Source organism: Salvelinus alpinus, chromosome 21, assembly GCF_045679555.1.
Source record: "Salvelinus alpinus chromosome 21, SLU_Salpinus.1, whole genome shotgun sequence".
In the NCBI taxonomy this organism is placed as follows: Eukaryota; Metazoa; Chordata; class Actinopteri; order Salmoniformes; family Salmonidae; genus Salvelinus; species Salvelinus alpinus.
In genome coordinates this window covers 15,050,339-15,065,062 of record NC_092106.1, presented here as the reverse complement: position 1 = coordinate 15,065,062, position 14,724 = coordinate 15,050,339, and the positions used below count along the sequence as shown (strand labels likewise).

The following is a 14,724-nucleotide window of genomic DNA, read 5'->3' as shown; positions in this document are numbered from 1 at the left end:
TAAGATGAACCACACTTTATTTTAAGATTGTGAAATGTCAGAATAATAGTAGAGAATTATTTATTTAAGTTTTTATTTCTTTCATCACATTCCCAGTGGGTCAGAAGTTTACATACACTCAATTAGTATTTGGTAGCATTGCCTTTAAATTGTTTAACTTGGGTCAAACGTTTCAGCTAGCCTTTCACAAGCTTCCCACAATAAGTTGGGTGAATTTTGGCCCATTCCTCCTGACAGAGCTGGTGTAACTGAGTCAGGTTTGCAGGCCTCCTTGCTCGCACACACTTTTTCAGTTCTGCCCACAAATTTTCTGTAGGATTGAGGTCAGGGCTTTGTGATGGCCACTTCAATACCTTGACTTTGTTGTCCTTAAGCCATTTTTCCACAACTTTGGAAGTATGCTTGGGGTCATTGTCCATTGGGAAGACCCATTTGCGACCAAGCTTTTACTTCCTGACTGATGTCTTGAGGTGTTGCTTCAATATATCAACATCATTTTCCATCCTCATGATGCCATCTATTTTGTGAAGTGCACCAGTTCCTCCTGCAGCAAAGCAGCCCCACAACATGATGCTGCCACCCCCATGCTTCACGGTTGGGATGGTGTTTTTCGGCTTGCAAGCCTCCCCCTTTTCCTACAAACATAACGATGGTCATTATGGCCAAACAGTTCTATTTTTGTTTCATCAAACCAGAGGACATTTCTCCAAAAAGTATGATCTTTGTTCCCATGTGCAGTTACAAACCGTAGTCTGGCTGGTTATGGCAGTTTTTGGCTTCTTCCTTGCTGAGCGGCCTTTCAGGTTATGTCGATATAGGACTCGTTTTACTGTGGATATAGATACTTTTGTACCTGTTTCCTCCAGCATCTTCACAAGGTCCTTTGCTGTTGTTCTGGGATTGATTTGCACTTTCGCACCACAGTACGTTCATCTCTAGGAGACAGAATGCGTCTCCTTCCTGATCGGTATGACGGCGCGTGGTCCCATGGTGTTTATACTTGTGTACTATTGTTTGTACAGATGAACGTGGTACCTTCAGGCATTTGGAAATTGCTCCCAAGGATGAACCAGACTTGTGGAGGTCTACAATTGTTTTTCTGAAGTCTTGGCTGATTTATTTAGATTTTTCAATGATGTCAAGCAAAGAGGCACTGAGTTTGAAGGTAGGCCTTGAAATACATCCACAAGTACACCTCCAATTGACTTAAATTACGTCAATTAGCCTATTAGAAGCTTCAAAATCCATGCCATAATTTTCTGGAATTTTTATTTAAAGGCACAGTCAAACTAGTTTTAATGACTCCAACCTAAGTGTATGTAAACTTCTGACTTCAACTGTATATGACAAGCCCTGTTCCAGAGTGGAAGCTAAATGTGGCCTGTGTACCAAGTGTGTATCAAACTCTGAATCAGAGGTGTAGCGATCAGATCTCTGTAACTGAATATATTAGGTGCATAACCCAATCCCACATACAAAAGCCACAGTTGTGTGAGTTCAGCTACATTCAGCTCAGAATTGTTCCAACCTCAATAGAAAAAACAGCCAGCTGCTTTTGACTTGTGGCCTGCTCTCTGTTCTAGAGATCCTCTGTGAGCGAGTTTTAATGACTCCAACCTAAGTGTATGTAAACTTCTGACTTTAAAAACACGCATGCACAAACTCCCAATAACTATTGATCAAGTGGACTTTGTTTCATGCAAAATAATGTTAATTTTAATTATGCATATGAACAATTTGAAATATCGTGATTAGTAGATCAGTATAATCACACAATGTTGCCCTATTATGTGGTATGAATGTATTGAAAACTGGATCTTTTATTTTGGAAAATAAGAAACTGGAAGTTCTGCTGCTTGCGCACACAATCAGCATATACAATGAGTGTACAAAACATTAACAACACCTTACTAATACTGAGTTGTACCTCCCCCTTTTGCCCTCAGAACAGCCTCAATTCTTCGGGGCATGGACTCTACAAGGTGTCGAAAGCAATCCACTGGGATGCTGGCCCATGTTGACTCCAATGCTTCCCACAGTTGTGTCAAGTTGGCCGGATGTCCTTTGGGTGATGGATCATTCTTGATACACACGGGAAACTGTTGAGTATGAAAAAGCCAGCAGAGTTGCAGTTCTTGACACAAACCGGTGCGCCTGGCACCTACTACCATACCCTGTTCAAAGTCACTTAAATATTTTGTCTTGCCCATTCACCCTCTGAATGGCACACATACACAATCCATGTCTCAATTGTAAATATTTAACCTGTCTCCTCCCCTTCATCTACACTGATTGAAGTGGATTTAACAAGTGACGTCAATAGTTAAAGGTTAAATTAACAACAACAAAAAAGGAATAATTGCTTTCCCCTGGATTCACCTGGTCAGCCTGTCCTGAAAAGAGCAGGTGTTCTTAATGTTTTGTACACTCAGTGTATATATGTATAAATACTCATATTTATATATAAACTCAATACATTAAGTATGATTACCTGCTGCATTCCAAGATAATCAACCTACAGCACTACACTTCACTTGCGTCATCCTTGTGGTATTGAGATAAACGTGGTAATGCTTTCACTATTTGCATATAAAGATAGTTCCTACATGATAGAGTGCTTGCTTTGTTATGAGACTGATCTTGTCATTTCTGACATTCTGTGAACCTTGTTGATTGCTGCTCGCAGCTGTATTTATCATTATTGTTAGCGTTAATATACTGGCAGTTTATCGGGGCCCCACAAGGGTGCGTGCTCAGCCCCCTCCTGTACTCCCTGTTCACCCATGACTGTGTGGCCACGCACGCCTCCAACTCAATCAACAAGTTTGCAGACGACACAACAGTAGAAAGCCTGATTACCAACAATGACGAGACAGCCTACAGGGAGGAGGTGAGGGCCCTGGCAGAGTGGTGCGAGGAAAATAACCTCAACGTTAACAAAACAAAGGAGCTGATCGTGGTCTTCAGGAGACAGCAGAGAGAGCACGCTCCTATCCACATCAACGGGACCACAGTGGAGAAGTTCCTTGCCGTACACATCACTGACAATCTGAAATGGTCCACCCACAGATAGTGTGGTGAAGAAGGCGCAATAGCGCTATGGAGATATGTTCCATTCACATTGTCCTTTCCAGGACAATTACAACAACTACAGTAACCATTTTTATTTATTTTTATTTAACCTTTATTTAACCAGGAAGGGCTCATTGAGATTTAAAATCTCTTTTTCAAGAGCGTCCTGGCCAAGATAGGCAGCACCAAGTCATTACAAAAATTACAGACAGACAACATGAATAACTACAAGTAATCTAGTAAAAAACATTGAATTCACAAGAGTATAACAAAATCAAAAACAGCAAATTAAAAACATTGACAGGTCAGGGAATCAGCCTCAAAATCCTTCATCAGTGATTTAAAAACACCAATCGGGACAAGTTCTTCCAGTTTAAAATTATTTTGTAAGGTGTTCCAAGACGATGGCGCAGAGTACATAAAATACCTTTTACCAAATTCAGTTCGGACATTTGGAACAGTTAGCAGGATAAAGTCTAGCGAACGAAGAGAGTACCCACCACATTTCTGAACAATAAAAATGCCCAAATAAAAAGGTAGTAATCCCAAAATGGCTTTGTAAATAAAAGTATACCAGTGACTGAGCCTACGAGTGACTAGAGAAGGCCAGCCAACCCTGGTATACAAAGTGCAGTGGTGCGTAAGGGTTTTGCAGTTTAAAATAAATCTCAAAGTGCCATGGTAAAGAGTGTCAATTGATCTCAAACACTGAGCGGAAGCATTCATATATAAAATATCCCCATAGTCTAGTAAAGGCATAAATGTAGCTGATACTGGCCTCCTTCTGGCTTCAAAAGAAAAACAGGCCTTATTCCTAAAATAAAAACCCAATTTCAGCTTCAATTTTTTTGTAAGTTGTTGAATATGCAATTTAAAAGAGAGGCCGTCATCAATTAGAATTCCAAGATATTTATATGAGGTTACAACCTCAATCTCCTTGGCTTGGTTTGGCTCAGCTTGGCTTGGTTTGGCTCAGCTCAGTAGTGTGAAAAGGGGAGCGTTGTCTTTTTATTGCTGACCTCAACAACTCTGTCCTGAAGACCAGCAGTGATGAAGAGACGGATGAACTCTTCGTCACTGCCGGTCTTGGCCCTGATGGGTTTGGAAAGGTCCTAGGGCTAACAACGGAACAAAACAACTTAAAACACAGGTTGATAATTTGGCACATGAGTAGAGTGATCTCCAGAGTAACATGTTATTCTTCTTAAACTTTCTGTGATGTTGTAGAATTTCAGACTCTTCAGTGGCAGACACTATTGCACTGTTAAAGAAGAGAACGTTATAAAATTGTATAAACAAATAGGATGTAATTATTAACACAAAGGGAGTTCGAGATAGAAAAGATAAGACCAAAAAAAGGCGAAAATCAAGAAGTATATGACTTACTATGTGGTTAATCTATAAAATATAGAAGAAAATTTTAAAACAGTATTCTCTCAGGGACTTTCACAGGATACACTGTCATGAACTAGGCTCATGAGACATTTATAAGTGATATTCTTCAAGAATGAATGGGTATCATTAATTCAAATGAACAAAAATACCTAATAAATATCACAGAGTGTTCCTTTAAATAGAGAGACTGTAGTGAAGACACTTACCACCTGGCAAGGAATGTTGGTATCATATTTGAGAATGAAGTTCTGCTTTGTCAAAGCAGTACTGGAAAAGAAAGCGTGCAGGGACTCAAATGAGCATTAACCATGTCAGATCTCTGAATGCTCGGCTATGAAAAGCCAACTGACATTTACTCCGGAGGTGCTGACCTGTTGCATCCTCTTCAACCACCGTGATTATTATTATTTGACCCTGCTGGTCATTTATGAACATCTTGGCCATGTACTGTTATAATGTCCAACCAGCACAGCCATAAGAGCACTGGCCACCCCTCAGAGCCTGGTTCCTCTCTAGGTTTCTTCCTAGGTTCCTGCCTTTCTAGGGAGTTTTTCCTAGCCACCATGCTTCTGCATTGCTTGCTGTTTTAGGTTTTAGGCTGGGTTTCTGTATAGCACTTCGTGACATCGGCTGATGTAAAAAGGGCTTTATAAATACATTTGATTGATTGATATGAGCGGCATGTTGTAGGTTTGGCAGGGTATTCCTGTTGCTAGGCAGAATAGTGGGCAAGCCACTTGGTGTAGTCTGACAGCCCCTGTGATATCCAGAAGAGAAATACATATTGTCAACATACATCATCATCATCATCAAATCACTCTTTCCAATAGAGCTAACACTCTAGTCATACCTCCTTCCTTCCACTATATTGTGATGCTTAAATGATTGTCTATCTATTCCCAGAATAGATAGACAATTGTTGGGGTCAATCCAGTTTTCAATTGAGAAAGTGAATATAAATATAAAATATAAAAATATAAAACAGGCAATTATTAATACATTTCACTTCCAGAAGTCACTGAATTGAAAACTGAACCCAAACATTCCCATGTTCACAGTCCTTACTGACCCAGAACCTGCTGAAGGTCCGGTCTGGGCTTGTGGCTGCAGGATAAGGAAATCTGAGAGGTAAGGCAGTGTGGCGTTGTAAAGGCAGTAGAACACCACACTGGCCAGACGCAATGCTGTCACTCCCTCCTGTGACTTCTCAAGGAAGCGAGTTATCCTAAAATACACAGAGATACCTAGGCTTTTAGGCTTTTCTGTTGGTGGCAAATGACCCATACAGTCATCAAATGTGAGTACTGTTATCAACAATATATTGGTATCAAGATGGGTTGATTTTTCCTGTTGCCTACCAGTGGGTCTCAGAGCATACCCCCACTATACCCCTTGAGCTGCTCTTCTCTCCCTCCTCTTGCTCATAGTATATGGCCAGCTCTCCATGCTAAGTCAAAGAGAGAGATACTAACATGTAAACAAGGCCAAAAAACCTACTCCACTGTGAATTTGGTTACAGTTTCTCAGAGGTGAGGTATATGTTGTTATTCACCAGAAGGAGCACATATGTTATCTTACCTTGGAGCTGAAGAAGCGGAGAACCTGAGCAATATCAAAGTTCTGGTCTGCACAGAACATATCCCCTGCAATCTGTGAGTTATCAGCCACTGCTCCTAGCCGGCCCTCGAGGGTGGTGCTGCTGTCATTCGCTACATTCTCCACAGGGAAGTTATTAGCCGTTGCCCAGCACTCATAGTGCTTATACCTGGAATGGGAGTCAAGTGTCAATACTGTTACTACATGTTACTGTACTTACTTGTCTGCATTTGTGACCAGATAGACCTCACTGCACAACTGCCGCCTGGAGAGAAATGAATATTCCAAAGTGGAAGGGATTCAATAATGTATTTATGTAAACTGGGACTGAGTATAAGACATGTAGTACAGCAAAACTGTACGGGCAGTCGACAGTAATTAACTTGACTGATAACTCACTTGTTCACGTCTCCCACCAGGAATTCAGGATTTTATTTTCTCCTATCCCAGACAACAATGCATTTGGTACCCCAGTCAGCTGTCCATACAAACCTGTGACATCATTCTAGAAAAATGACAAATATAGAGTAAAGGGATGTGGGTTTGGCAGTTGTTGCACACCTTAGAACTTTATTTACTCTTCTTAAAATATTATTCCCCCAAAATATGTTGATACTTGAATCTGTTTCTGCAGGCCTATAGCATAGTGACCAGTTGTCGCTCACACCTCAACTTGCCCTACAGTCATGAAGGTGAATAGGGATAGACTTACGTAACACCCCGAGACTGACTGAACGCTGCGTCATTGAACATGCCCTTTTCTTCCTGAGAAAACTAAACTAAATCTTTGCATTACTTTGGTAGTTTGCCTACCTTGTGCGGCGGTAAGTCTGATTTGGTATTATTTAAGTGCAGTTTATGTGTTTGTGTGCATTGACCTGCTTGTGTTGTGAAATGAACCAACCACGTATGCGAACTCTGCACCCAAACCTCGCCTGCTCACATAAACAATTTACCTTCATCCGAGTTTATAGAATGGTGCTGTGGCCAGCTACCAATAAAATGCATATTATTTTCTTGGCCCTAGTCTTATTCGCTTGTAAACGACATCAAATACATTGGTTTATGCGATAAGGTACAATAAACAGCAAAATTGTGTACCCATACGATTTCACGTCGAAATGTGACTGCTACACTGTAGCCTAATTCTTAAAGAGCCAGTCCCTGAATGCTGACCCCCTGCCGACGAGTTCCCATAAATTGCAGTAACATTAGAAAACATAGTTCATAAGTCCATATTGCTTGTATATTTTTGTTTAATTAAAAATGCTAATGACAATCACACATGATGTACTAGGTTAGCTAATGATGAAATGAAAACTCAGAATGATACAACTGATGTTCATAGTGGATTCAATAAGTGAACCGAACAGAAAGCGCTCAAACACTTTACGTTTTTCACTCAATTGTGAAGTTCCATCATTTACCAATACAAAGATCCTTTATTACAATATATATATAATTGTAATACATATTCCACTGACAACTTTAGAAAAACAAAGTGCTGAGCCATTTCTGGAAGTGGGGACATCTGATACTAGATGTATCAGATGTAAATGTATTTTGAGACTTACACTAAGAGTTACTAAATATACTTGATACAATGAAGCGCAATTGTGTCAAAGGTAAAAAAGCTAAACAATTGTATGTACATGACAGCTGAATAGCTGCGGGGAAAATCTTTACTTATAAGAGCTAAGATGGTTTTCCGTATGTAAAATGTGACCGTTTAATGGCCAATCTGCAAACTCCTTCAGACTGATTTTGTAGTGAAGTGAGAATTTTCTTCTGGTTTGAGGTCCAAAGTTCTGTCACAAGGTAATTCTACCATTCCTCCACTGAGATATTCAAATTCTATGATCTAACATCCTTCTTCTCCCCTGACTATCCATGCTGCCCATCACTGAGGGTCTGCTGTTGCTGCTCCAACAATGCCATTCTGTCGCATCTGGTTCCTCAGAATCTGGTTCTTGGATTTCCAGTCTTCTACCTGTGCAAAATTGGAGGGGAAAAGCAGCTCAAACAAAGCCTATTATTACAGGTGATGCATGGATTTGTGAAAAGCTATTCTATGGTTTGGTATTTTGTTTGCAAGTTACATTTTCAGCATGTTTGAGGGGTACAGTTTCAGCACAGCGAGGTGCAGAACCCCTAACCTTGATCACTTTATAAGTAGTTAATAAGTTGTTGTTTGGATGCACAGTGATTCGTAGATCAGTGATGCTGCGCAGTCTGACTACAATGCTGTCAAATCTCCAACACACATTTTTTCTGTGGTTATGTGTGATTGCATACAATTAGTGTTGCAGTAAGTAGGTGAACAGGATTGATGATAGAACAAAAATCTCTCTCACTCACTAATCCTACAGCCTGATCAGCAAAATCCAAATCTGAACCTAATTTGAAAGCGTGAATGAATCATAGTAGGCTGCGTTTACACAGGCAGCCCAATTCTGATCTTTTCCCACTTATTGGTCTTTAGACCAATCAGATCTTTCTACAATAATTGGGCAACATATCAGAATTGGGCTGCCTGTGTAAACACAGCCATAGTGTCTTACCTCCTGCCTCAGTAGTTGGTTGTCCATTCTGAGCCTCTCCAGGGTGCTTAGGTCATCCCCTAGTCTGAGGTTGTTCTGCCGAAGCTCCTGGATATAGTCACAGGCTTTGGAGAGGATCCCACCTTTACTCTGGACCAAAACAGAAAGACCGTGTCACCCTCTCCCATGTAGGGCCAGGATGTTTTTCCTGAGAATGTGTTCTGACAAGGAAAAACTCTAGGTCCTCAATTTTATAACTAAGTTCTTTCTAGTCAGTTGACATGTTCATGAAAAACTCTTGGCAATACCCATGAGACTTGAGTGTGACCCATTTTATGGTGATACTGACCTCATTACTGATACTGACCTGCCCTGACTTGGTAGGGTCAATGTTGCAGTCTGGGATGGTCTTTGAGAGCGTGACAATCCAGTTGTTGATCTTGTCCCTGCGTCTACGTTCAACTTGGAGACAAATTACACAATAACACATTTGAGTAGGCAAGCAGGGCAACATATGATTCTGTGCTCAATGTGACATGGAAACCCAACTAGCATTTAATAGACATTTCATATGAAGTATTGTATGAGTAATTTATGATAGGTATCTAGGTCTCACCCTCGTTGTGCTGGGCTCGCCTTTTGTCATCTCTAGAAGTGCGTGGGACCTCTGATTTTCTACAAGACACAATCAGTATAGACATGAATAAACAGATATTATCATGGAAACCATTGTCATACACAGCATACATCCATATGTGCAGCTAAAACAGTAACAAGGCTAAGTAATTAAGACCCAACACAAAAAGAAACATGAATGTGCATGGGACAGTGTGGCTAACTAGTATGGTAACTGTGATGATTCCCCTGGCTTCTCCAGTCCAATACCTACTGTACTGATCAAAATGGCAGCTTACGTGTTGTAAGGTTGTGTGCGAGGTGCAATGGACCTCTGGTTGGCTCCCGTCAGCACTTCCTGGGGGGACATCATCACATACAACTGCCCTGAAACAAAGAAGTCCCTTGCTTCCTTCAATCCAAATTGGCCATATAAATGTATCAATATCAAATGTCAATCAAAATGGAAAGCCAATTGGAAATAAATGCATAACCTGATGGAGCATAGAAATGGGATCTATTCATTCTATGTGATTGAGTCTCCTTAATCTCCTCACCAGTGGGAGTGCTCTGACTTAGATGCGTATCAGATGCCTGCACCACGCTGGTTACCATAGTGCCTGGTGAAGTATCAGCGATGGTGGCAGGGTAGTAGGTGTAATGCGTCTCAGTGCCGTCCCCTTCCAACCCCTCGGACTGAGAGAACACAGCCTACAGTAAGAGGACACCTTTGTCAGTGTTGAATAACAATCAGAACTGTACACAGTGAGGAGTAGAAGTATCTGTATTATCCCAGATTAAAAACAATGCTGTTTGATTTACAGAATCTGATTGAATACTACTAGCCTGGCGGACAAAACTGGTTAAAATGTATGTGATTACAACCAGAAACAGGTTGAAATGACTCATTTTGGCATCATTTCAAACCAGTGTTTCCCGCTGGGAGAGCCCCAAGTCCTGCTCGTATAAATTTTCACCTGGGTCATAGGCTGTGTGGCTGCAGGAAATCCAGTGAGCACACTGACTGCTGTGGCTCCATCACTTTGAGCCTCCAACTGTCCATCAGACACCTGGATGACTCTGTATGTCACCTTCAGCAAAAGAAAACACACAGGTTTGCTGAGCGAAACATCAAATCGGTAATTAGTAATGACAGAAGACTGAGCCTCAGAAAACTGTGGATGGGCATTGGCTGGGCTCAGAGCTCTAGCTCAGAAACTTCAGCTAGATCTAGTGAGCCCTGTAGAGTATGTTCTCCCTAACTGTACCTGCCCAGCGGGAGGGTAGTACAGCTCCCCTACCTGCCCCCCAGCTCCCTCCGTCTTGAATAGATACTTTATGGGATGCTCTGAGGAGAAGGTGGCGGCAGACTGAATGGTGGCGATGGCAGCTGATGGGTCATCAGCTGTAGCCACTGCACCTGAAAGAGCAAAAATCTCTATAATATAAGAAAGAAACTACCATGGGTGTCTTCTGATGTTTTGAGGGGCATTAATTCCTTTCCACATGACGTTACCTTCTTCAATGACATGTGAACTTTCATCCGGGTCTGGGCTTTTCTGTTGACTACATAACAAAATGAGAAGAACAATGATAATATACGGTAACACACCGCTCTTTCAACTTTTACTAGAATATGATCATCCAGCCCAACACTCAAATTCATTACAACAAATCATGTGGAAGTAGCTCTGGTTCAAATGGATGATGGTTAAATACATTTATTGTTAACTCACCCCTTCATTTTCACAGTGTCAACTGGAAAGAGAATCTCCTTCATTCACCCGGGAGATTAACAGGCTTGAGGAAAATGGACACGTTGGTTATTTTTTTGGGGAAACAATCTAGGCTAAAGAAACCCAATCACAAACCTGAAACATCTGATTTCCAAACATTGGTACAGGCTCTGCGTGTATTCAACTAGAATATAGAAAGCCTTCAAGGAACAAGCTATACTGTGTGTTTAATTGAAGTGATAACAGTACTCTTTAGGCCCCTTCAACGTTACACACTACAATGTAGCCGCGAGCGTAGAACCTCATTCAGCAAATAACTAGCGAACATTACCCTGTAACTTTAGCAGATGCATTATATTGCTGAAGACGTCATGCAAACAGCTGCAACGAAATATCAAAATTCTAAATGGCGAATCCAGCTTTCTAAAGTAGTAAGTTAACTAACCATACACTAACACATACCGATGTTTACTTGTTGTATAAATTAAGAATATGGAGCTAGCATTAGCATTAAGCTGCATTATTCCAGCGGTTCCTTCAAGCTGCGACGGGTCAGTTCAACAAAGCATCTTTGCTATAGCTAATGTTGTGATTTAACGTAAACTAGCTATTTAGCCAGTAATAATGCCAAGCAAATGTCCAATATTTGGTATTTGTACAACACTGCTTGAAACATCGAAGAAAATAGCTACATACAAGATCGGAAAATTGTAGCTACTTACCGTGCAATTGGCCCCTCCCCAGTTGTTTGTCAACATTACTGGCTGTCTGCGCCAATGACTGAATGGTCTGCGCATGTACCAAATTTTCGGTGCGCTTAATTTACACCGTATGGCGCGCTCAGTAGCAGATTTGGCCTGTTTACCATTGCACTGCTCCTCTAAATTATGCCGGGTAAGATAAATCAAACGGATCTAGAGTTGGGGCTATCTTTACCGGGCTTCATCAACTGTGCAGATCTAGGATCAGCATTTTAACCACACCACTGGTATAAATCTATTGATACAATATAAAACCGATTCTGAATCTGGTACCGTGGGCAAGTACATTAAAAGTTATTTTGGCCCTAAGGGGTTCACTGTTTCACTACTTTGTAGGTCTATCAGGCAGACAGTTATGTGAAAGTTAATCTAAATTCCCAAATTAATGATGCCTGCATGCACCGTAACTCTGCCTTGTTTTGTTGTAGTCTCTATTTTCCCGCTCAATAGCCAACGAATTGCTACAGTGAGGAAAAAGTGACTGGCTGGACAGCGCCCGAGGTTCGAACCCATTTACAAAGTTATAGAATATGGAATGCCGTTTGGGTCTTTACGTGTCAAACAAGATACACATCAAATAACACTATTCTATAATAGAATGTCGTGTGTGATGAATTTGCACGTGCAAGCCAAGCGCCACCACTACTATCAGTAGCATTGTCAAAGCTGTATAACAAAAGTCTGCAAACAAGCACACACTGGCCAAGAACGATGTGTTTACAATACCGCGTTGGTAATAAGGCATTATTTGACCGCAACTTCTGGGGTAGCTAGCTTTAGCTTGGTACCTAGCTAGCACCAGCCTGAAAACAATGACCAGTAGAAACTGCAGTAATTTTCATTATTCTTAACAAGTATTTAGGAATCCTTGTGAGTAAGTATTTGCTAGGTAGCCACTTGTTCGCCTATTGGAATTGAGCATCAGTTCATGAAAATAAATAGCTAGCCATGAAAATAAATAGCTAGCCAGCTACTTAACCCTGTTGCCCAAAGCTAACGCTATAAGCAGCCAGCTAGCTTCACCCTTGCTAGTGACGCTCGACAGGACCGGGTTATGTGTTGTGAAGCTAGAAACAATACGGATTAGGCACAACAGTGGAATTTGCGGTTGCCATATTTAGAATAGACGTTAAACAAGGTTGGAATGTGAAGCAATGCAATGGGGTATCAGTCTACTCAGTGACACGCACAGAACATAACTGTTAAGAGTTTACGCAAATATTAGCGTTGTAGCTCTTATCACGGGATTGTGACTGTGAAATCACCTCACCAGTCAGCCTATTGTGTGTATTGACATTCATATTGCACTGTACAGCTTTACCTAAGGATTGGGGATCAATGAAACGGGGTATCAGTGTACTCAATACCCAATATATGTTTTTCCCAACGTCTTCCTCAGAGTTATCAGACTCCAAAACATCCACGCAGTATTGTTTTTCCTTGGGAATAGTGTTCAATACATATAGGTTGACAACAAATGTGTCAATTCACAGTTGTTTCAGAGTCCCGCAATAATAGACAGGTCAAATAGTGCTGTTTGATTACAAATAGTGAAATCATGCCATAATGGAATAGATCATGCTAAACGAGGTTGGAATGTTCTTATATGAATTCAACAAAAGACAATTTGTTATTTTGACAAAAATATTTTGAAATCACACTGGACGTATTAGACTTTAGAATTGCATTGGGGGCATACTTATTTCACTATAAAGCCTTACCTATGGATTGTGGATCAATGACATGGGGTATCAGTCTACACACAGAGAACATTAGTGTCGTAACTTTTATTGCGGGACTCTGACACCACTGTTAATTGAGCCACATTTATTGTACCAGTCAACCTACTATATGTATTGAACATTATTCCAGAGGAAAAACAATACTGCGTGAATGTTTTGGAGCCTGATAACGCTGAGGACTTTGGGTAAGGCTGTACAGTACAATATCAATGTCAATACGCACAATGGGCTGACTGGGAGGTGATTTCCCACAGTCAAAGTCAAGCAATAAGAGCTACGACGCTAATATTTGCATAAACTCTTCACAGTTGTGTTCTGTAGGTGTCACCGAGTAGACTAATACACCACTTCATTGCTCCACATTCCAACCTTGTTTAACATTAAGTATGGCATGATTCCACCAATTGTAACCTTATGCATCCCTTTCAAACAGGGACTTTTATTTTGAAGGCGAAACGCAAATTACACTATTGTGGTTAATCCTTATTGTGGCTAACTTCACAACACATAACCTCTTTCCGGTCAAGCGATACTAGCCAGATGAAGCTAGCTGGTTGCTTATAACGTTAGTTTTGGACAACAGGGTTAAGTAGCTGGCTAGCTAGTTATTTCAATAGGAGAACAACAAATGGCTACCTAGCTAATACTTACTCGCATGGATTCCTAAATCATTGCTACGAATATTGAAAATGACTGCAGTTTCCACTGGTCATTGTTTTCAGGCTGGTTGCATTGGTGCTAGCTAGATATCCCAGAAGTTGCTAATAACATATTTGCAAACATTTTAGATCCTGATCTCATTTCAAATGCTCACACAGACGTTCCATTGAACGTGTCGAAAGTAACCACTGAGCTATTCCGCCGCAGTATTTTGTGTGGGAAATTCGTTTCTTACCCAAATAAGCATCTTATATGCTCCAGGTGGTCAGCTGACCTGTTTGTTGGGGTAGGTAGTGCATTTAGGAGAGGATCTTCCATAGTGACATGAATACCACAGGCCATAGCAGGGTGTGAGCTTGATGCAACATCAACCCCATGGTAGAGCAAGCTTTGATGTGTTCTGGGGAGAGGAAGGTTATTGTGTTCATTTACATGTACAAAGTCATCCACTTGAGGAATATTGTCAGGATGAGTTCTCTGCAGCAGTGGGCCTAATCTTTGTTCCTTTTACAATGACGATTTTAGCATGTAAATCTTGGTGGGGCAAAAAAACATAGTCGCATGCCAGCAAAGCCACTACACAACACAACACTAAACAGTACATTAT

At 41.0% G+C, this 14,724-nt stretch overlaps 1 protein-coding gene and 1 pseudogene across 8 annotated transcripts; both read right to left on the bottom strand.

Annotated features, from left to right (window-relative positions):
• Window positions 1-3,172: 3,172 nt before the first annotated feature.
• On the bottom strand, window positions 3,173-7,168 carry LOC139547497 (uncharacterized; annotated as a pseudogene).
• A 133-nt stretch (window positions 7,169-7,301) lies between these two features.
• On the bottom strand, window positions 7,302-14,420 carry LOC139548577 (upstream stimulatory factor 1-like). 8 transcript variants are annotated; one of them, XM_071358335.1, is made up of 11 exons: window positions 14,353-14,420; window positions 10,955-11,018; window positions 10,735-10,784; window positions 10,487-10,638; window positions 10,196-10,309; window positions 9,776-9,929; window positions 9,518-9,605; window positions 9,220-9,278; window positions 8,971-9,065; window positions 8,625-8,753; window positions 7,302-8,053 (listed from the first exon to the last, which is right to left on the bottom strand). In XM_071358335.1, the coding sequence occupies exons 2-11, from the start codon at window positions 10,996-10,998 to the stop codon at window positions 7,964-7,966; spliced, it is 975 nt and encodes a 324-aa protein (XP_071214436.1). In that variant the 5' UTR covers window positions 10,999-11,018; window positions 14,353-14,420; the 3' UTR covers window positions 7,302-7,963. The 8 variants fall into 8 exon arrangements, with proteins under 8 accessions (XP_071214436.1, XP_071214431.1, XP_071214433.1 ...); XM_071358330.1 differs by lacking the exon at window positions 14,353-14,420 and adding an exon at window positions 11,677-12,730 and having other exon boundaries at window positions 8,953-9,065; XM_071358332.1 differs by lacking the exon at window positions 14,353-14,420 and adding an exon at window positions 11,677-12,730.
• Window positions 14,421-14,724: the final 304 nt, after the last annotated feature.

What these genes read in the sequence shown, in the direction of transcription:
- LOC139548577 (XM_071358330.1), bottom strand. Translation starts at nt 10,998, where the DNA reads ATGAAGGAGATTCTCTTTCCAGTTGACACTGTGAAAATGAAGGG. An exon ending in ACTACCCTCCCGCTGGGCAG is followed by an intron (nt 10,310 to 10,486) that starts GTACAGTTAGGG and finishes CTTTTGCTGAAG; the next exon opens with GTGACATACAGAGTCATCCA. An exon ending in CCACACAGCCTATGACCCAG is followed by an intron (nt 9,930 to 10,195) that starts GTGAAAATTTAT and finishes CTCTTACTGTAG; the next exon opens with GCTGTGTTCTCTCAGTCCGA.